We start from the raw sequence: 21752 nt of genomic DNA, 5'->3' as shown, positions 1-21752 counted from the left end.
TTCCGTGTTCCTTGAACGTGCACTCTCTTTCTATGCAGACCCTAACTCTAATGCTTACGGATGCAGGTGAAGGTTTGTGAGTGTGGGTATGGACTACAGAACTAGATGGGATGCCGTACGAGGGGAACAAGAGGAGTTAGAGTGGAGGAAGAATACAAAAGATCACCAGTGTCAGGGAAGTAGAAAGGTTGCTGGGGTGGGAGGGCAGAAGGGGGGGTGGATGGGAAAGAAGGTAGAAAGAGAAACAACAAAAGAAAATTTTGTTCGAAAAATGTCAGGATGAAACCCAGTTATTTGTAAGCTTTTTTTTTTTTTTAATAAAGTATCTTATGTTTCTGGAATCTAACATCCATCGAGGGCCCTCCTTAATTTCAAAAGAGTTGAGTGGGGCATCAAGACACCCACCCATAAAGTCTTGGCTTTCAGTCAAAACCAGTGTCCTCAACAATTGTCAAAGGAAGCAAGCCGAGAAGCCCGGGTACGCTATAATAAACGCAGAGGAATCTTATCCTACCTTGCAAAGAGTCAAGCGTTTTCAGTACATGCTACAACACAATGAAGTTTAAGGATGTTGCCCTATGTGCAATCAAAGCTAGACATAGAAGGACAAATGCTGCATGGTCCCGTTTCTAGGATTCTTTTCCTAGAATTCCAATAAGGACAGTGAAGGCTGCCGGAGGCTGGGAAGAGAAGGACTGGAGAGTTGTTTGACGGTGACAGAGCTTCAGTTTTGCATGCTGAAGGGAGTTCTGGGGAGGGAGATGACCATGTTTACTACCCCTGAACTGCATGCTGGATGGCTAAGGTAGTAAATTTTATGGTATGCATGTTTTACCACTGATTTTGAAAACAGACCAATGTCCCCTGAACTTACTAGGGAGGATGGAGGGGCCCACCCTGAACCTTTTCACAGGAGAATATCTCAGGTACTCACACAAATGCTCTATGCTGGAATGTATCAGGCTCCCCCAGGAGACCATAAAGAAGCTGTGTCAGGATGCCAGATGGCAGAGCTGGGGACCATGAGACAGTACAGAGGAGGGGCTTCTCGCTCCTGATACTACTAGGAGCTTTATTCTGCCATGGACAGGGCAAGGTGGCAGCGGGTACTGACCCTCCTCTCCATCTGCCTGGCCCTCGCCTTCTCCCTCACAGCCATGGGCAGCAGCCACTGGTGTGAGGGGATCCGGCGGACGACAAAACCACTGTGCCAGGACCTCCTGGGGGGAGCAAACTGCATTCACTTCAGCCAGGCCAGCAGCAGCACTGGCAGAAGACATGACGCTAGCCAGGCTGTCCAGTACATCTGGGAGACGGGAGATGATAAGTTCCTCCAGCTCAGGTTCCACGCGGGCCTTTGGCAGTCCTGTGAGGAAAGCCTCAACAGCACAGGTGAGTGTCCCCAGGCCAATGGGAGCAGGATGGCCCTGAGAAGAGGCTCCAGAGCCACACTACCTGAGTCTAAATCTCAGGCCTGCCACAGACTGTCCTCTACCTCTGAGCCTCAGTTTTCTCATCTATAAGATGGGAACAATGGGGTTGCTCATCTCCTAAAGATAGTGTGCCGATGAAGTGAGTAGATTGATGTGAGGTGTCTGCAAGAGGGCCTGACGCAGTTTGTATTAAGCACAAGTGTTCACCCAGTCTCTCCGTTTCTCAAGAACCAGAGGTGGCTGCCACCCACCTCTAAGCTACACCCCTAAGATTTCTTTCTCACTTTAAAAGTTGTTGTTATTTTTGTTGTTCTTTGAGACGGGATCTAACTTTGTAGCCTTGGCTGGCCTGGAATGTGGATTAAAGATGTGTGCCATGATGCCCAGCTTTAATTTGTGTGTGTGTGTGTGTGTGTGTGTGTGTGTGTGTGTGTGTGTGTGGCCCCCCTCAGGGGCCAGAAGAAAGCATCAGATCCCCAGCATCTAGAGCTACAAGCTGTTGTGAGACACCTGACTTGTTCTGGAAACCAAACCCAACTCCTCTGCAGGAGCAGCAAGTGCTCTTCAACCCTGAACCACCGCCCAGCCCCTCCAACGCTGAGCCATCGCTCCGGCCTCTCTTTCACTTTTAATGACTCTTGAAACAGAGGACCCTCTTAAAAACAAACAAACAAACAAATCCCCAGCTCTTATCGCCATTAGGTCACCTACCAGATTTACGACAATCATGACACAGAACAAGACAGCCCTTTATCTCAGGCTGTCCTCGAAACAGCCCTGCACAGTACATGTGGTCTCCACAGGTCGTGTGTGTGTGTGTGTGTTAATCAGCCGATTCCGGACTTTATTGATTAAGAGTGGAGGTTTATGAAGTAAATGGTGAGGGAAGAAGAAAGCGAAAACAGAGGGGAGGGTTAGTACATAAAGCAAGTGTGCAGAAAGTGCTTTTATCTCACAAAGACTAGAAGAGGGAGGAATGTCAACCCCTGAGGCTAGACAGCCTGGCCAAGGCCTACACTGAAGGAGAAATGTGCCCCTCTGCTTTCAAAGCAAAGGCCCCAAATGAGAAGGGGGGGCACCCTAGCAGTCACCACTTACATCCTCAGACATACGTTTCTTGCATAGACCTTCACTTTACCAGTTTGTGGCATTTTAAAGGTTGTTTTTACAGCCTAAGTAGACTGCAACAGGGAACGCTACTCTGAGCTACAGCATAACAGCCTCCAACCGCATCCAAGCCACTACCCAGGGGCAAATAGATGCCCACCTTCGCCTCCAGGCTAAGTGGCCTTTGCTCTAAGTGTGATTCAGGCATGCCCAAATTCTCTTCTCTCTGGGAACTACCGCATAAAGTCCACTCTTTCAACCCCAACACGCACACACAGTTACATTTGGCTTGTGATCCTGCCTTCTCTGAGATCACCAAGATAGTCCCCTGTTTTCTGTTGGGGAACTTGCAGGCAGCACATCCATGAGCAAACAGCTTCAGAACCTCTGTTCCGTTTCCAAGTCTGTTTCCTCCCCCCACCCCCATCCCCGTTATCTGAGAATGGTCTCATCCATTTGCACAGCTTTGTATGCTGGCAGGAATCAGAATCACCCTGGGAGCTTCTAAACATCCAGGCACCCGGGCCCCAGAGGCTCTGGCTCAGTCGATCTGGGCTAGAAACCTGCTCTGGTTGGTTGGTTGGTTGGCTGGTTGGCTGGCTAGTTGGCTGTTTGGCTGGTTGGATGGTTGGCTGGTTAGTTGGTTGGCTGTCTGGTTGGCTGGTTGGCTGGCTGGTTGGTTGATTGGTTGACTGGTTGGCTAGCTGGCTGGCTGGTTGGGGTTTTTTTATTGTTGATGGTTTGCTTTGTTTTGCTTTGCATTTTAGCTAAGGTAATATTTAAAGGCAGGTAAGAGTCACACACACATTTTGGAAGGCTTATAAGCTAACATTCTCTGTCCCTTCCTTCAGGGAAACTGTGTCTATATAAAGGACAAACGTGGATATCTTCATTTTCGACATTAGCTATTGACTTAGTTGTATAATACATAAAATTTATCACTTCCCATGACAATGCCCCACATAACATCTTCTTGGTAAACATCCACCAACTTCTTGGTAAAGTAATATCAGTGCTTTATTTAAATCAATAATTTTGACTAGATCTTGCTCATTCTAGCATCAGGAAGGCTGTTCTCATATTTATTGTTTGTACAGATTTTTTTTGTCTCCCTGGAGTTTCTTTCCCATTCTCATAGCATTAGTATTTCTATTCCAATCAACTTTATTCTCTCTAGAGTAACTAGCTGTGTTCCAAATTTGCTTACTGAGTGACTATGGCACACATCACAACAGGAAAAACATACCCGAGGACACAGAAAAGCCGTCTGGATAGAGGGGAGTTGGAATGTCATGAGGTATATGCCATGTTTGGCATGGGGATAGAGGAACAGGAGTTTAACAGAGAGGGGGGCTACAGCACTGAGAGCTATAAGTCACTGGAAAGTATCTAGTATCTAATATAAAGGTAAAATAAGAAAGTGGGTGATAGTGGTTAAGACAGAGCCTCATCCATGATAAGGGAATGAAGGATGTAAAGGCTTCGTAAAGCCAAACCAGCGCATTTGCTTTAGTTTCTGCACATGTGTGTTTGTATGTGCATGTTGGTGGAGGTTATGTGTGTGTACATATATGGGAGACCAGATGACAGCCTCAGGTGTCATCCTTCAGAATGACACCAGCTTTGAGACAGGGTCTCTCACTGGCCCTCATCTCACTAATTAAGCAAGAATGGCTGGCCAGCAATCCACCCAGGATTCTCCCATCTCCACTTCCCCAGCATCAGGCTTGCAAACAAACACAGCCATGCTCAGCATTACAACCGGAGTTGTGAGGGTCCTCACCCTCTCGAGGCAAGCAGTCTATTAATTGAGCTGTCCTCCCCAAACCCCATATCTTGGATTTTAATAGATGGAGATCAGGAATCAGGGTGTTCTGGGCAGACAGAAATGAATAGGCCTGGTCTGAAGCAACCAAGTCAGGCTTTTTCACTAGAATGCAGGGCAGAGAGCAGGAGAAAGCCTTGGTACAGATCAGAGCTCACGTGGCCTCCTAATGTCCCTGGTGCAGCTGTCCCAGGAGGAAAGCCTAACTGGAGAAAAGCGGCATTGCACGGGCACCAGAATGCTATCTGTGATGCCAGAGGAAGGGTGGCCTTCAAGGCTGAGCTTGAGGATAGGATTAGAAAGTTAGAGAGATGGGAGCTGCTTTCCCTGAGGGAGTGACTGCCTTGGCTGGACTTAAGGGAAAAACTGGACTTTAAGGAGCCAGTACGAGCCGGCCATCTGCATGAAGCATGTGTCCCATAGCAACTCTAAGCTGGTAGCTGGCATGAACTGGCCTGAAGACTTCGGATAAAAAGTCTCAGTCAGCTTATGTTTAGGTATGTGGGGGAAGTCCTCATCCTAAAACAGGATCTGGGGGCAACATAAGAGACCGTGTGAGGCTCTTTTGGATTTCTTCCTCTGGAGCAGCGGTTTTCAACCTTCCTGATGCTTCGACCCTTTAGTACAGTTCCTCGTGCGGTGATGACCCCCCTCAACTGTATAATTATTTTCATTGTTATTTCATAACTGTAATTTTGCTACTGTTATAAATCCTAATGTAAATGCTTTGGGAGATAGAGGTTTATACACACACACACACACACACACACACAGATCCCACTTTCACTGGATGACAATACTAAAGGGCTTTTCCTACATCAACTGGGACACCCACTAAATTTTCAGGAAGACTGATGTTCCTGGCAATTCACAGTCTTGAGTAGAAATTAAGAGTGTGGGGCTGGAGAGATGGCTCAGCCATTAAAGGCTAGGCTCACAACCATAAACATAAGTAGAAATTAAGAGTGTGTTTCTTGGTTCATTCCCAACTTTCTGCACCCTTGTTCTGGAGTTCAGGATGGGAAGAGCCTTTACCAAGGGCCTCACTGAATAGTCCTAAACTCACTCCACAGATATAGTCTCCAAAGAAAATAAACAAAGAGAGTTTAAGATAAGACAGCAAATTATTGCATATTTTTTCTGGAAACTCATAGCGTCTATTAGCATGTAAAACGAATCTTTGGGAAGTTCCATAATAAAATAAAATTAAAACCCTGATTAATATGGCATATCCCAGTGTTTCCCAAAATTCATCCACCACAGAAGAGGTTTGTATAGTCACACCTATTTATATTATATATATATGAGAATTATGCTGAGAAACAGTGTTATAGAAGCGCATATGCAACATTGAAAATTGCATAGCTAGAGACTGATGAGCTTGAACCTTGCACCCTTCACTCTGACTCCTCTTACCCCACAGCCTAATAACAACCGTGAATGCTTTCTGCCCGTTCATCTAAAACTCCTCTGCTCACATTTCCCACACTTCTTGGTGTAAGAAAGTCAGGGTTTCTAAATGTTACCACATTGCCATTGTTTTAAGATAGAAGGAAGATACACTCTCAGAAAAATTTCCACCATCCTAAAGCACACATCTTTCACCTTCTGTGTTTTGTAGGATGTACCTAAAGCAAGAATGTTCAGTTTTTATTTGACAGGAATTAACTAATAGCAAACATCTAAGTCACAGCTAGATATTAGAAGTTACAAAGGCAAATAACTCCCAGGAGGTGGTGACGGGAGTGGGTGAAGAAGTTAGGATTGCCAGTGATCTTGAACTTCATGCCTTGATCAGGGGATTGTCCCCTAAATTCAGCTCAACACTGAGGTTCAGGTCCTCTGGGGAGCTCAGTGCAGCCAGATCCTTTGCTTTTGCAAAGAGAGAGATTTGATTTTTTTTCAATATCCCAATTTAAAAAATCTGTCTAGAGCTTTACATAGGCCTCCTAAGCCAAGTTGGTAATGAGGTATAGACCATAACGCTCAGAGACTGACTCCATCACAAGGGACTGGGGGCAGGAGAAAGAAAAGATAAGAACAGGAATGACTGTGACATAGTAGGACAGGGGAAGGGTTGTGAGGAGCTGGCAAAAAGAACTCTGGTCTCAGGAATTTGTTCCTAGCCAAGTGCAGGCAAGGGCTTCGGGGGTAGGCCAACATCCCAGTTCTAGGGCATGAGACCTGACTGAGTAAAAGTCTCCCATCTAATAAGGCCCCCCACAACCGGGCCCTTCAGTGCTTGAAAGGGGAGACCCACATGTCTCCTCCCACATTCTGAAATAAAGGTTTGCAGTGAAAGCTCCTGGTAGAAGAGAAGCTCACGTGTTCCTTTCCTTAGGCAGAGTCCCGAATCGATGAAATGTGCTTGCGTAGACCCTGAGCTGTGGGGCTGAACTCAGAGCATTCAGAAAGGAGCCACCTGGGTAGCCCCGGGGGCCATGGTCCTGGGGCAATGGCAGAGTCGGGCACCCAGAGCTTGTATGCATTCTCCTACGGCTGGCTCGCTATGCCTCTTGACCGCCCAAGCCCTGCCAAGCTATGTAGCACCCGCCTCTCTGGCTTCGTGGGATTTGTAAAGATTTTTCTTCTTAATCCTGCTGGCTTTGTTCAGAAGGAACACCGTTTCTGAGGATTCACATTAATCAAGGGGTCATTCTGGTCTAGCTCTCTGGGCCCAGCTAAACTTGTCCTTCTAAGCCATCGGGAATTCTCTTAATCTGTTCAGCTGGCCTTCTGGAGCTCTGTGCCCTGACGCTGCTATGCTCCTGGATTCCCTGTTCTTGCCCTGCTCCTGGCTCCCCCTGCCTATGCCCCTGCCCTGCTCCTGGTTCCCCCTGTTCCTTCCTGCCCCCTTCCTGCCCTTACCCTACTTCTGGCTTCTCCTGCAATACTGTTGGAAAAGAAGGCTCTCCTCCTTTCATGTGCTTGGGATGTGGTTTGTGGGTGTCCCATAAAGGTTCATGTTCTGAGCCTGGTCCTTGTGTGGCAGTTTAAGGCAGTGGGACTTTGCAGAGGCGGGACCTATGAAAGATGACTAGGCCACTGGGCGCTACCCTCTTTATACTGAGAGCCTGGTTAATTCCTGAAGGCGAATTCTTCACACCTGCTCTTACATCGTGGCTGCGCTCTACTTCTTTTTATTTTAAAGTATATATTTATTTATTTTACATATATGAGTGCTCTATCTGCATGTACACCTGCACGCCATAAGAGGGCATCAGATGGTTGTGAGCCGCCATGTGCTTTCTGGGACTGGAACTCAGGACCTCTGGAGGTGCAGACAGTGCTCTTAGCTGCTGAGCCATCTCCCCAGCTCTTGCTCTCTACTACCTCTCCCACCATGATGGCATCTGCCATGTGTGATATAAGCTAGAAGGCCAGGTCCTCATCAGAGCCAGAAGAAGCCAGACTCTTGCTCTTCTAGGTCCAGAATTGTAAGTTAAAAGAATACTTTTTTTCTTTGTCAAGTATTCAAGCTTCAGTATTTTGTTAAAATAGAAAACAGACTAACAAATACCCGCAAGGATCAGGTAGAAAGATAGCAGGTAGTAATGTGGGGAAATGCAACAACCCTCAAATAGGAAAGCTCCATTTTCTTTCCTTTCTTTTCTTCTCTCCTTCCTTCCCTCCTTTCTCTCTTTCCAGTACTAGAAATTGAACCCAGGCCCTTGCAAATGCTAGGCGAACGCTCTACTGAGCCACACTCACAGCCCTGAAGACCCCACTTCCAATCCCTTACTCCATCAACTTGTAACTTTCTCTGAACCTGGCTTTCAAACCTGCAGGACAGAGATCCTTGTACTGGCCTCTAGCAATGATCAAGCAGAAAAATGCGTGCAACAATCTATCTACAGCAAGTTCGCACAGCTATGTTACTGCCGGCTTTGTTAGCCCCAGTTAGAGATAAAGAAAACAAGGCTCAGAGTAGCTTCCTGCCAGGGAGAGAGAACCAGAGATCCAAGAGCCCCAGGAGTCCCATTGTCCTCTGCTGCTGTGGCTGCTGTGGCTGCTGTGGCTGCTGTGGCTGCTGTGGCTGCTGTGGCTGCTGTGGCTGCTGTGGCTGCTGTGGCTGCTATGGCTGCTGGCCTCCCTTTGTTGGCACTTCCTCTGTCTGTGCCCTCTCCTCACCTACCCTCTCACCTCCGCTTTGCTCTGTTCCCACCCTCCCACCATTAGGAACCCCCACCCCTGTCATGAGGGATCCGTAACTAGTTTCTGCTTTTACTAATGTTTATTTCCACCTGGACATGCACACTTAAGGGTAACATGCTAGAATACACCTGTGGAAATATATGGTATTTTGTCTTTCTAGGCCTGGGTCACCACTCATAAAATACCATTTTCCAATGCCACCCGGTTTTCTGCAAATTCATTGTTCCTTGCAGCTGAATAGAACTGTGCATACACAGCGCGTTCTCGTTATCCACGCGTCTGTCCGTGGAACGGTGCTTGGCTATGTTGTCCTTGTCTTCCAGGCGAGCGTTGCAGGTGCTTCCTGGGGATTGTACCCCCCGAGGGACAAGGTAAGCACCATGCTCACAGCCAGGGTTCCTCGAAGTGGCTCTAATTGTTGTAGGAGAAATGGGGGTGGGGATGATGAGAGGGTTAGATATGGTTTTCCCATGAAGTCAACCCAGGCTCCGTTCACACGCCTTATAGCCCTGATGTGCTGGGAGACGGTAGAAGGCTTCATAGGGTGACAGGAAACTGACTGGTGGGGACAGAAAACTGACTGGTGGAGTCTGCAGCTTCCTGAACCGTGAACGTTTCCCTTGCGGCCGATTCACACTCTGCTGGTCCCCGAGCTCTGGAATACCATTTCTCTTCTGTCTCCTCTATCCATTCCTCTCCACCCTACATCCAACAAAGCTCCAGCCGTGATCCCAGCAAGGGCACACAGGCAGCTTGCCTGGAAACAGGGGATGTTGCTAGGACTGGAGCCCCCCAAGGTTCTCAGACACTCAGACCCTTCTGCCCTCAAATTTAAGTTTGTGGGTCTTCTTTAAAAGATGTCATTTTTTTTAACTTTGGGGTTGGGGTGTGGATCTACACACCTGTTTGCAGGTGTCTGCCGAGGTCAGAAGGGGAGTGGGATCCCCTGAAGCTGGAGCTACCGGTGGTTGCGGTCACCAGACTTGGGTGCTGGTAACTGGACTCCGGTCTTCTGCAAGAGCAGCCAGTTCTCTTAGGCAAAGAGCCATCTCGCCAGCCCCTGTGTAGCTTCCGTAAAGGGCAGAGACTGTGCCTGCATTCGAATCAAGATAGTGTGCTGACTCTTAAGCTGGAGAGTAGACATTCCCAGAATCCCTTGCAACCCTATGCCAGGGGTTTGTCTTTTCCGCCCTCCTTCAGGCAGTCTTTCTACCCATCTCCTTGAGGCCCTAGGATCCCCTTGACCCAAAAGAGGTGGCTCCGGTTTTCACATTGAAGGCTTTTGTGGTGAGGCGTCTCTCGACACCACCATATACACATGTCCACAGGAAGTGCTTACGCTGGAAGCCTGGTTCCCAGGGTAGAGCTGCTGAGAGGTGATGAGGGACAATGAGAGGCGGAGAGCATGGGAGGCTGAAGACTGTTGAGAGTGTTGCTCAGAAGGAGCCAATGTAGTTAACTCTCTTGCAACCCTGAGTTAGTTTCCACAAAAGAGTTGGAAAAAAACGAGGCTGGACTCTCCCTGTCCTTCTGGCTTCTTGTCACCCTGGATTTCTCTCTTTCACATATGATCCCACCATAACGCCATGTCCATGGTGTAAGCTAAGGAAGTTTTGCAAGAACCTGGCCCATGTTGTTTGGACCCTGTACAGCACCCAAAACTGTGAACTGAAGAGACCTTTTTGTTTACAAAATATCTAGCCTCCTGTCTTTTATTATAAAAACAGAAAGTGCGTTAGTAATAAAAACAAAGGCTCAAACCTTCCAGTTGTGGATTCTAAATGCCTGGCGTCTCTGTCCTTTCTGTTTGTAGGTGTTTTATGGCTCTCCATTGGGGCTGAAGTCTTGGATATCTTCCTGATACTGACAGGCGTCGTCCTCCTGGGCTTCAGTATGAGTTGTTACAGCTCAGGATGCACCTGGCTCAAGGTGGACGCCTCAGTGGCCATCCTCATGGTCCTGGCAGGTATTTTCCAGCAGGAGAGGTTTCTCCCAGCTCACTCCAGAGAGGACATGATGCTTCGAGCCATGGAATAGGCTGGCTGGCTCCCTCCAGTCACTGGAGGCTCAATAAAAGAGCGGGTGCTCAGGATACATCACTGGACTGATTCCACTGGGCGGAAGTAGTGTCAAAAGGAAGAAGACAGGCTCGGGTGGAGAGGAATACTAGCTCGTGCCAGTTAGGAAGAGGCTGCATTGGAGCTGGGAACAGCAATGACCTCACCTAGCAGAGAGGTTGGGCTTGAGTCCATAGGGGAACCCCCCTGAGGTCAGACCTCTGTCACTTAATGCCTGCACATGAAAGCACACATTAAGTAACTGTAGGAGAGGTCTGGGTTCACTGTCAGACCTGGGCTCTGGGGAAGACAAAATAAGACTGTATCTACTATATAAACTTCGGTGTCTTAAAAATTATTGCCACAGTTTGGCATAACTGTCCCACAAAGAACTCTTTTGCTTTTTAACACTGCCTCCAAGCAACTCGACCCGGCCTTCTAAGGCCCTTACGTTACTGTCTCCACCAAGCTAGAATGTGCGGCTCCTTCCCGCCTCCAGACAGACACACTGAGTTGTGGTAATGTTACCAGTCCAGTCTGTGCATCACTCCTGTGTTTGATGAACGTAGCACACCTGACCCAGGTCTTAGCCCCGGTAAGTAGAAAGATAAGATCCAGTTGCTAGGTCTTCATAGCAAAGAGCGGGGCCATGGACGTGCGAAATTCCTGCTCAGGTGCTGGCATCTGTTATGTTCCTCTCGGTTACGATCGAGTCTGTTTCTGGGTGTTCCTTCAGTTTCTGCTGTGGGAATGAGATGCCAGGCGGAGTATCTAAGGATGTATGAGTACAGAATCTGTGTACGGATCTGTGGATGCTAGGGTTCTCCCAGCATCCAACACACACAGGGAGAGAAAAGTTCCCACTGTGCTGTGTTCTCAGCTGTGACTTACGAAGCTTTGCTTGCACAGGGCTCCTGGGCATGGTGGCCCACATGATGTACACAACTAGCTTTCAAATCACCGTGAACCTGGGGCCAGAAGATTGGCGGCCTCAGACGTGGGACTATGGCTGGTCCTATTGGTAAGTTGCTTGGTTACCAGCTCTGGTGGAGCAAAAAATATGAACATAATTTTTTGTCAGAAAAAAATGCCATTGTCATAGGGCTGGTACCTGCTACCCTTGTGACCTCTTGATTGGTATCCTAGCCTTTCCTTAACCCAGTCTTCTCGGCTGTGGAGTAAAATTACCTATCTTGGCTTTTTTGGAGTTTTTTGTTATAATTTATTTTCTTATTTAAAATTTTTAAAGAAAGATATTTTTATCATATTATTTCTCCTCCACCAACTCCTTCCAAATCCTCTCCACCTCTCTTCCCACCCAATATCATGTTCCCTGTCAAATTACACACACACATACACATGCCAAAAAAAAGAGGATGAAAGAAAGAAAAAAAATGCATAGACTTCATTTTGTTGTGACCGGATTCCTGGGTGTGGGGCACGCCCCGAAATATTGGTTGATATACCCTTTGACACCCCACAGGAGAAAACAGATTTTCCCCTTTCCAGAAAGTTATCAGTTGCAAATAGGTCCTCGGTTAGGGGTGAGAACCCACGTCTGCGTAGCCCGGTCGGTGCTGAGATTTTGTCCGATTTGAAGCTGTGCAGGTCCTCCTCGTGCTGACGCAGTCTCTGCAAGTCCATGTTGCATCAGCCCCGCTGTGTCTGGAATGTGTTCCTTCCGCAGAGTCATCCATCACCTCTGACACTTACATTCTTTCTGCCTTCTCTTCCACATAGATCTCGGCCTCAGGGAGAGAGGTTAATAAAAGCACCTCCTTTGGAGCTGAGTGCTCCAAATTCCTTCACTCTCTGCTCATTGTCCAGTTGTGGCTCCCTATGATAATTACCATCTACTGCAAGAATATGCTTCTTGGGAGGTTAATTGATGCTCTGATCTCCAAGTATCACAGTATGTCATTAAAAGTCATTTTATAGTTGTGTTCCTTTTACAGAATAATAGTAGGTTTTTCTCTAGAGCCTCTGACCTAACCAACCAACCAAGTAACTAACTAACTAACTGACTGACTGGCTAACTAACTAACCGAACTTAGGTTCTTGTCCCTTTAACTATGTCAGGTATGGATTCCATTTTACGGAGTGGGCCTTAAGTCCAACTCTATGAAAGTGTTTGGTTACTCCTCTAACATCCATTATATCTCACAGGTAACTGTCGCTGATGCAGGGTTTGGGGCTGGGTGATATTGGGGATTACCTTTTCCTTCTGTTAGCATACAGAGTACCTTCCAGTACCATGAACACTAGTCAGCAGGGGTGAAGTTTCTAGCTGGACATGAGTTCAAGTCTTTCATCTTCAGTGACGTACATAAGCTGTGTCAGCAATAAGGCCTTACCATAAGAGTAAAGAGAATAGAGATGATGTATTTACAAGTTACTTGGCAAAAGTCTAAATTTTTAAACAGAGACTGGAGAAGTTTTTCCTGAGCTATACTAGATCTAGCTTCTATTTCTACTGAAAAGATAATGTCATGTCACACAAGGTCTGTCTCTAAAAGGAAGACTCAGTCATGCCACACAAGACCATAATGGATTTCTTTGTAATTTCTTGTTTTTGCAGTGCTGAAAATTAAGCCAAGGGATTTACACATGCTAGGGCAAGTGCTTTAGTGCTGATCTGCTTCACCACTCCAAACATTTTGCATCTTAAAAATCAATGTGGTGGCACATGCTTTTGATCCTAACACCCAGGAGGCAGACCCAGGTGGGTCTCTGTGAACTCAACGCCAGCCTGGTAGATAGATCAAGTTCTGAGACAGCCAAAGCTACACAGAGAAATTCTATCTCAGAAAAAAAAAAAAATTAGTGTACTTGTACCCACATTTTATTCCTCTAATAGCAATAACCTCTAGTGCTGGCAGAAAGTTACCAATCCCAAAATGGAGTCACTTGTGTCAAAACCTGACAAAAGAGAGCCAAAGAAAGTCATACACTCAGAGCACTCACTCACTCGTAATTGTCCTGATGCCTGGAACTTTTGGAAAAAAAAAAAAAAATCCAGGCAGGAATGTACTGTGAGTTACACTAAGACAGTGAGAGTCAGACGCTTGAACAAGAGCCCAACACACTACATGCAGCACGAGCGTGACCCCTAAAACACCAGGGTCAAATTGTACCCCGAAGATTACAGATCTTAACTAGCAGCTCCTGACAGCAGCCAATAACAGCTTCCCCCCACCCCACCCCCGCTCCTAAGGTACACTTTCTCTTCAATAACCAACCTTTTCCTTTGTTCTCCAGAAACGCCAGAGGCTACCCCTGTCGGTCCAGGGGTCCTGGATTACACTTCTATTGGTCATTTGTGCCAGACAAAACCTTTGCTTGGAGAGTTGTCTTTGCATTTTCATTTGGTGCTGACAGTCATTTTCCTGTCTGTAAAACTCACTTTTGACATTTACTCCTTTGCTCTCCCAGTAAGCTTTCACGACGCACCTGTTCCTAAACCCTTCTCAGCTTTGGTCTCCCAGGTCTGACGAAGTTAGTATCTCTAACTGGGACTCTGTACACTCTTCCTTCCTTCCGTCTGGGTCACTGCCGTGCCTTCCGTCTTCAGCAGAGCTCTGGGTTCTGAGGCGCCATCCTCTGCCCAGTTGAAAGACCAATGGAGGGAGGGTGGCTATTTTATTCCTTGCATCTTCAGAATGATGCTTATTTGGTACCCTGCATTTGATCATCCCTCAAAAAAAAAAAATAGCCCAAAAGTCTTCGATTTTTTTTTAGACACTTCTCTGCTTTCTTTCTGAGTGTGTTGTTGCTCTCAATAGTTTAACACCACTAGTAGCCGGCTGCTGTTATGATCCCTGCTGGGGCGCTCTTTCCATCATGTTCCTCCCACTTCCGTTTGTCCCACACTTCAGGGAAGTTTTCCTCTTCCTTCTTTCACTATCTCTTCTCCTTGCTTTTCTATTCCCTTAAAACTCTTGCTAGCTGGCTCTGTGAGTTAATCATCCAACCGACCTATTTCTTTCCTTACCTAGCCTCTTGTTCTTCTTGTTTCACTTTCAGGAGAAGGGGGAAGATGTCCTCTGTTTGTCTTACAGTGTTAATTCTGAGGTTGGGTGTGAGGAAAGGGCTGAACAGCTCTCTGCTCCACTGCCCCCTTTTCATGCAAACCCTGCTTTCCGACCAGCTTTTCCCTCTGCGTCCCACACATCCTCCTCTCTCTGAATCTGGGCCCTTTGTGCCTTCAGAGACTAAACCTGCGCTCTCCTAGGTTCAGGGGTGTGGGGCCTTGTTCATAGTATAGAAGACATGTGAGGGCCAGCCAGTCACCCGTAATCAGACTTTCGCGCGTGCGCGTGTGTGTGTGTGTGTGTGTGTGTGTGTGTGTGTGTAAGGGTTGCCTCTCAAGTTTGCAGTAGACTTCCTTCTTGTGTTCCGGGAACCCTGCCCCCTAAACGCTGTGTGTTGCTCCTGTCTTCTGTGGCTCAGTCACTCCCCCCCCCAGCCCCCAACCGCTGCCTGCCAGCCCTTCGCATCTCCTCCCCACTGTTGCTCCAATACCCAGTGAAAGGAAAGCTCCCAGCTTTACCCTAAGATGCACCTAAAGGCACAAAACAGCATTCCCCGTGGGTAACAGCAATGTCTCTCTGCCTCCGAGTGACGGGAGGCTGACCCCAGAACATCTCAGGGATCGGCCCTAGGCCTTTCCTAACTGTACCTTCTGTTACAGCCTTGCCTGGGGATCCTTCGCCCTCTGTATGGCTGTGTCAGTGACAACCATGAGCAGATACACCATAGCCCAAGAGGAGACGCCATGGGCACAGAAAGGTGGCCCATACCCTCAGGACAACACCCCTCCTCCTGAGGCTTCAGAGCAGGTTTGGCAAACGGGAGCCACTTCCCACCCTGTGGGATAAGTCTTCGTGAATGTCCCCGGACGCCACCCCCCCACCCCCAGGTACAGGAATCGAAGTGTCCGCGTGCCAGCCCGTGCCACGCGAGCAGATAAACCAGGCAGCTGTTGCCTCTGGAGCGGCGCTCAGCAGACTACAGTGTAGGCAGATCTTCCACTGCCCCTCTCTGGATTCAGCCTCTCGTGTCTCCCACAGCACCCGTGTCCTCAGAGGAGATGACGTCTAAAGAAGATATCAACTAATAACACGCTAGTCTAAAAGAACATCTTGGGCTTCCCTGACTCTGAGTTTAAGAAATCTCCCCAAGGAGTTGGGATCATGAACGTACTGAGCGGAAAAGGTGATGAAGGAAAGGAACCCTGTCCCTTACAGAGGATGCAGAGTATGGCACCCACACAGATTTGGTGACAGGCAAAGCTGGAATATTTTCTCTAGTTGCTGCAGGAACTGTGTGGCTATCCTATGCTTTCTAATTTTCATTAAGAAGATAGGAAACTTAAAATAACTTGTGTTGCCTAAGAATATTCTCCACCAGGCGGGGGTGGGGCGGAGGACAGACACATGCCTTTAATCTCACAACTCAGAAGGCATGGGCAGGTGGATTTCTGTGAGTTCAAAACCAGCCTTATCCACATAGCCAGTTCCAAGACAGCCAGGGCTGCACAAAAGTGGGGCTCTATCTCAACATAAAGTCATAATATCTACTTACAATGAAGCCAGTTTGAAAGGATGGTGAAATGGTAGAAATGGCATGACATATTATCACACTCAAGTGGTGCAAATGTTTGCACTGTCCTGCTTAAGTTAAATGGCCAGGCACTCTTCATCTAAAAATAAACTCCAAGCATGCAGGCCTTGTGGGAGGTGGTGATGTGCTGTGGACTTCATCATCAGTCTATCTCCTGTGTTACAGCGGCATGCGATTAAGCCACAGGTTGTCCAGGCACGTGGAGCCTTCTGACCATCGGATCCCAAGAACCTGAAATGTGTCCTAGCTCAGAGTCATCTGAAAGAATTTACATGTCTTTGTTTATGCATTTATTGTGCGCGTGTGTGCATATGCCACAGTTCATGGGTGGAGATCAGAAGACAACCTTCAGAACTGATTCTCTCTTTCTACCATCTGGATCCTGGGAATCGAACTCAGCTCCCCAGGTTCTGTGGCAAACACTGCCTGCTAAGCCATTTCACCAGCCCCTCAGAGTGTTTTTGGTTTTTGGTTTTTGTTGTTGTTTGTTTGTTTGTTTTTAGCATTTATGTGCTAAGTAAATATATTTCTGAAAACAGCTAGATGTCTACAATAAAACACTAATTTGTTTGTGTTGAAATTAAGTTATACTATCAAAGAGTAATGGGGGGGGATCCAACCAATTGCTTCGTGTTTAAGATTCAAGTTGAGCATCTCTCTGACAAATCACTGGTCCCGTGTTTGTTGTACAATGTTTTGGACCCAGCTTCTCTGATCTCAGAGATGAGTGTTGGCGTTCCCCAGGCCCTTCACCCTCCCAGCACAGAAGGACCGGTACCCAACAGCCTCTGCCCTGTGTAGCAGCTGGCTTCTTTTAAAGGGTCCATCACCCTGCATGTTCATGGAGCTCCCACGTGACTTCATGATGTCAAGTCTACTCTGGTCCCAGAGAAAAGGACAGTCTGAGAAATGTTCCCCAAAAGACGTTTGACTGTTGGGTAGACATGAGGAGACCACACCTGGCGATGCCAAGGAAGAAGTGAACATTCTGGAGCCCCATGAAAGAAGCTGATGTCGAAGCTGACGCAGATGTCAGGGCAGAGCTCCGAAGGCACTTGCTCTCTTTTAAAAATATTAAAAATGTTGATTGTGCACCGGGTGTGGTGGTGCGTGCCTGTAGTCCCAGCACTGAGACAGGAGGATCATGAGTGTGAGGCCAGCCTAGAGTCCACAGTAGGGCCCTTTCTAAAAATGGACAAAAGTGGCGGCTGAAGCACAACGCACAACGAGGCGCGTATCTAAAGTATACGTGGACGGCATGAGGCACTTTCAGAAAGCGAACGCTTGCCCCAGCGTGACTGGACTGCTGGTCAAGAAACAAACTCATGCTGTCTGCCTTTGCCAGAACACAGACGCTGCCACACTTTAATTCTTCGGGGTATTAAAATCATTTCTTCACATATCTGATCCCTCCTTAGATCATAAATCTATGAGTCTATGTAAAGACTGCGCCTTATATCTCCAACATTTGAATTAATGGCTGGCAATTGTGTGTGTGTATATATATATAAGGTGCAACACACCCTCACACACGCACACAAACTTCTATCAGATAGCCTTCTAAAAACTCATCTCATGGGAAACAATACAGCTGTGATTAACAGCACAGAATCCACAGCCTGATGGTCCTGTTTTGGTTTGGATTAGAAGGACCATTGTACATTTGTATTAGAGAGTTGGTTCCCACCCAGGGGCACTATTGAAAGTCCTTGGATCATGGGACACTAACTTCCTCAATGGGTTAATCGATGAGCTCATAGCTGAATGGGTTGTTAGAGGGTGGGTCCTGGCAGAATAAATAAACGTCTTGGGGTGTATGCGACGTTGAATGATAGCAAAAATCTCAGTGGCCCTGTCTCAGAGACAGCCAGGATCCAGGGACAAAAACCCACTGGCCATCTAAACCCTGGAAGCTCTCTGTCCTTGGTTAACACATCAGCGAATTTTATCAGGTGTTTACAACACCACAGGCACAGTGCCATTTCTCTGGCATGGAAGAATTTAGAATTCTGGCTGGGGCCAGCGCATGGGGAACTGACCCGCAGCACCAGCAGACAAGGCAGTGTCCGAGGTGTCAGACACTGCACAAGGAACCCTTCTGTCAATGGAACCCAACCTGGTCCTCAATGACCTTTTCCACCAAGGGTCAGGGAACTCAGGAGAAAGTGTCCTGTGGCCCCCTTTCCAGGTGCTGAGAAGAATGTGATTGCCGGGAGGTGGCTGGGGAGAGTGGGCAAGATCCATGGGGAAGGTAGGAGGAGGGGAGCTAACTGTTTCAGCACAATTGGCTATTTGGTCCTCAAGTCCATCTTTTCCCTCCATCACCGTCTCCAGGTGGAGCCAGCATGGTGCAGGACACTTGGCTTTCTATGTGAACGAGGGAAGGGGTTATGGAGGCTGGAAGGAGGGTGCTGAGGGAACACTATGTTCTGTGAAGAACTGTGCTGAAGCTTCTGGAACTGTAGTTTAGAGGTGGAACAAAGTGGAGAAAGTGGATAAGACCAGCCCTGACCTAGACGGTACTTCTCCCACCCCAGGCTTTCCAGGATGGCCCCAAACATTCGTGTATCTAGACTCCTTTGTTCTTGATACACTGATTAGAACATACAATGATTTGGGAGCTGGTGCATAGCTCAACAGTAAGTGGCTCACCTAGCATGCTCAAGACCCTCGGTTCTACGCCGGTATGGCAAAAATGAAGGAAAACCCCTACAATTACAAAGACGGGCAAACGGTCTGTCTTCTTCCTCAAGAAGGGGTTCTTCAAACACCTCAGTAAAGCCGGTGTTTGAAGGAATCCTCAGTGAGCACATGTTGGTTGAAAAAGTCTGTCTCTGTCCTGGGGTGGTTAGGTTGAAGATCAGACGCCCTCCTGACGAGCAATGCACTGGCTTTGTCACTAGTACAGCTAAAGAAGCCCTGGGAATACCATCTATGGCTGAATGCAGCTCTACACTGGGCACCCATGTCCTCACCCTTTCCCCTGGGGCCATGAGCCAATGTGGAAGGGCCTAGCATATTCCATCCTTGCTGAGAGACTTGCAGGCTATGCTGGAACCATCTTGCAAAGTTGTAGCCATTTTCCTACCAATATCAAAGTATACGGAAGATGGGTCTCAAAGCTTAAGGTTTAGGGAGTGTGAGTGGGTTGGGACCTGCCAGGCAGAAATGGCGCATTGCACAACCACTGACTGTAAGTCCACTGAAGAGCTGAAAGTGCAAGATGCCCTTGACCTGAGAGGCTCCTGTCAGTCATTGCCAAAGACACAACCACTTCTCAGGCCCTCTCCCCACTTAACCAAGCAGAGGTCTCCAACAGTGACAGTCAGCTGTTAGAAGAATTCAGCAAGTTAACTAAATCAACCTTAATAGGGTTTATTTGACCAAAGACCGGTTTGTGAACCCGGCATGACTCAGAACTCAGCACTTCTAGCCGCAAGAGTAGTGAGCAGGCTTCTCCAGATGCCCCTGGAAGGCACGTGGAGAAATCACTGAAGCTGCTCCAGTGAGCGGGCTGGGCCTTATTGGGTGGGCTGGGCCTTATTGGGCATAGGCTAGTGAGCTGACTGCAAACAGCTTGGTTGTTTGTGATTGGGTGAAACTTGGCTATTTGCTACTAAAACAGAACCAAACAAAACCTCCTAAACTCAATCTCAGCTTGTTACCTAGAGATCACAGCGCAGGCAGCCTCAGGCTGGTGGCTTCCCGGTTATTTAATTTAGCAGACTCCCGGAGACAGGCGTCATATGCTCCTGGAACACATTTGTTCCTTGGGATCTGCCAGAACGCTGGCCACTCCTCTGATTCCTCTAAACATCCAAGGCCCCAAGAGCTCAGCCTTCCGGTGTGTCCCTTCAAAGGTCTCGCTCAGATTGCGTGGCTGTCCTACCTGCCTGTGATGGTTCCCAAACGGGTGCCCTTGCCTAAACCTTCCCCGATGTGTTCCAGACGGACAGACCCAACTGTGCTCTCAACCCCCTTCCTTAGACTCTGTGTGGCTTCCTCCCTCCGCCCAGCTGTCACCCCTCTTCATGCCTCCATGCAGGAAGATGCATCTTTGTTGTTTCCTACGAACACAAAGTGCGCCTGCCCCCAGGATGCCTGTGCGTGCCCAGTCTCAGAACAAACCGAAAAACGTGAGATGGGCTAGTGAGATAAACATGATGGGCTTCAACTTTATACCACCGTGTGGATGAACCTCACAGATGTGATGCTGAGCAGGAGTGTCGACTCTCTGGTTCTATGTCAATAAAGTCTGCAAAGGAAAAGGCACACACACACACACACACACACACAAACTAATAGACTCGCTTAAAGCTGCTGGATGGAAGGAGACACAACAGAGACGTGATTTTACTATGCTGGTGGGTGCTGGTTACGCAAATGTCACCAGTCTGTCATGGAGTCACCAAGCGTTACACATTCCTAGTACATACACTAAATGCCAATGAGGAGACGAGGTTTCCAGTGTTCCTGGTTGTTCCGCGTTTCTAAGAGACCGCATACATTCTCGTTCTCCGCCCACCTCGCACCCCTGTCCTTACTTTCACCCACCTCACACCCCTGTCCTTACTCCTGCCCCAGCCTCACTTTCTGGCCAGCTCCATTCTCTGTACAGTGTAGATGTTGTGTGACTAGAGAAAATGGTTCAGCATTTAAGAGTTTTTGCTGCTCTTGCAGAGAAGCTGAGTTTGATTCCCAGCACCCAGATCAGACGGCTCACAATGGCCTTTAACCGAAGCTCCAGCAGATGTAACGCTCTCTTCTGGCCTCCGAAGGCACCCACAAACATGTGCCATGTACTCACATAGACATCCACATACGTATAAACAAATGGTAAAAGTAAACCTTAAACCATAACAAACAGGACACTGGGCCACCAGTCCTGGGCTTTTGATGGTTTTAGCCGTACTGAGTTCCACATTAAATTATTTAACATCTTAGATATGTAATCATAAAGGAGAGCAGCGGTTACCTCCTCAAGGCTCAGAATCTATGCCAGGTTCAAGATAGGCAGGATTTTATTTGTGCCCCAATAGATCTGCAAAATAAAACTACCATTCCATTTTAGAGACAAGAAACTTGTGCCTTGAAAAAGCAAGAAGCACTTGGTAAACTATAATAATTTTATAGTGGGGGGTCACCACCACAAGAGGTACTGTATTGAAAGGTTGCAGCGTTAGGAAGGCTGAGAACCACTGTCTAAACAGTTCTCTTTCATGCCACGTATCCATGAGGGACTCTGTTGTAACAGGTTCCATTCCATTGCCCAGCTTCCCTTTGCTTCTCCTCTCCATCCCCACTCAGGAAGGGAAAGCCAGATGGCTTGATGCCCTCTTAGGTCTGAACCACCTGCAAATACCCAATGCAGGAAAATGCAGCACGGGTATTTATGCCGACAATCCCAGGGCCTGATCCCTGACTCTCCGCCCAAACTGCAGAGGAAACTCTAATAGTCCCGCCAACCAGCAGAGCTTTAAAAGTCCTGGCAAGAACTCTGAAATCAGAGCCGGCCAGCATGTGTCCCTGAATATCAGAATAGACACTATATTT

General features: G+C 47.7%; 1 protein-coding gene across 1 annotated transcript; it reads left to right on the top strand.

Moving 5' to 3' along the window:
* Positions 1–1082: 1082 nt before the first annotated feature.
* Gsg1l2 (GSG1 like 2) lies at positions 1083–15454 on the top strand. The gene is made up of 5 exons (XM_021656004.1): positions 1083–1392; positions 8844–8891; positions 10334–10486; positions 11487–11598; positions 15268–15454. The coding sequence occupies exons 1-5, from the start codon at positions 1083–1085 to the stop codon at positions 15452–15454; spliced, it is 810 nt and encodes a 269-aa protein (XP_021511679.1).
* The last annotated feature ends 6298 nt before the right edge of the window (positions 15455–21752 follow it).

The sequence above is a fragment of the Meriones unguiculatus genome, chromosome 11 (genome assembly GCF_030254825.1).
Source record: "Meriones unguiculatus strain TT.TT164.6M chromosome 11, Bangor_MerUng_6.1, whole genome shotgun sequence".
Lineage (NCBI taxonomy): Eukaryota > Metazoa > Chordata > Mammalia > Rodentia > Muridae > Meriones > Meriones unguiculatus.
This window is presented reverse-complemented; position numbering and strand designations above follow the sequence as displayed.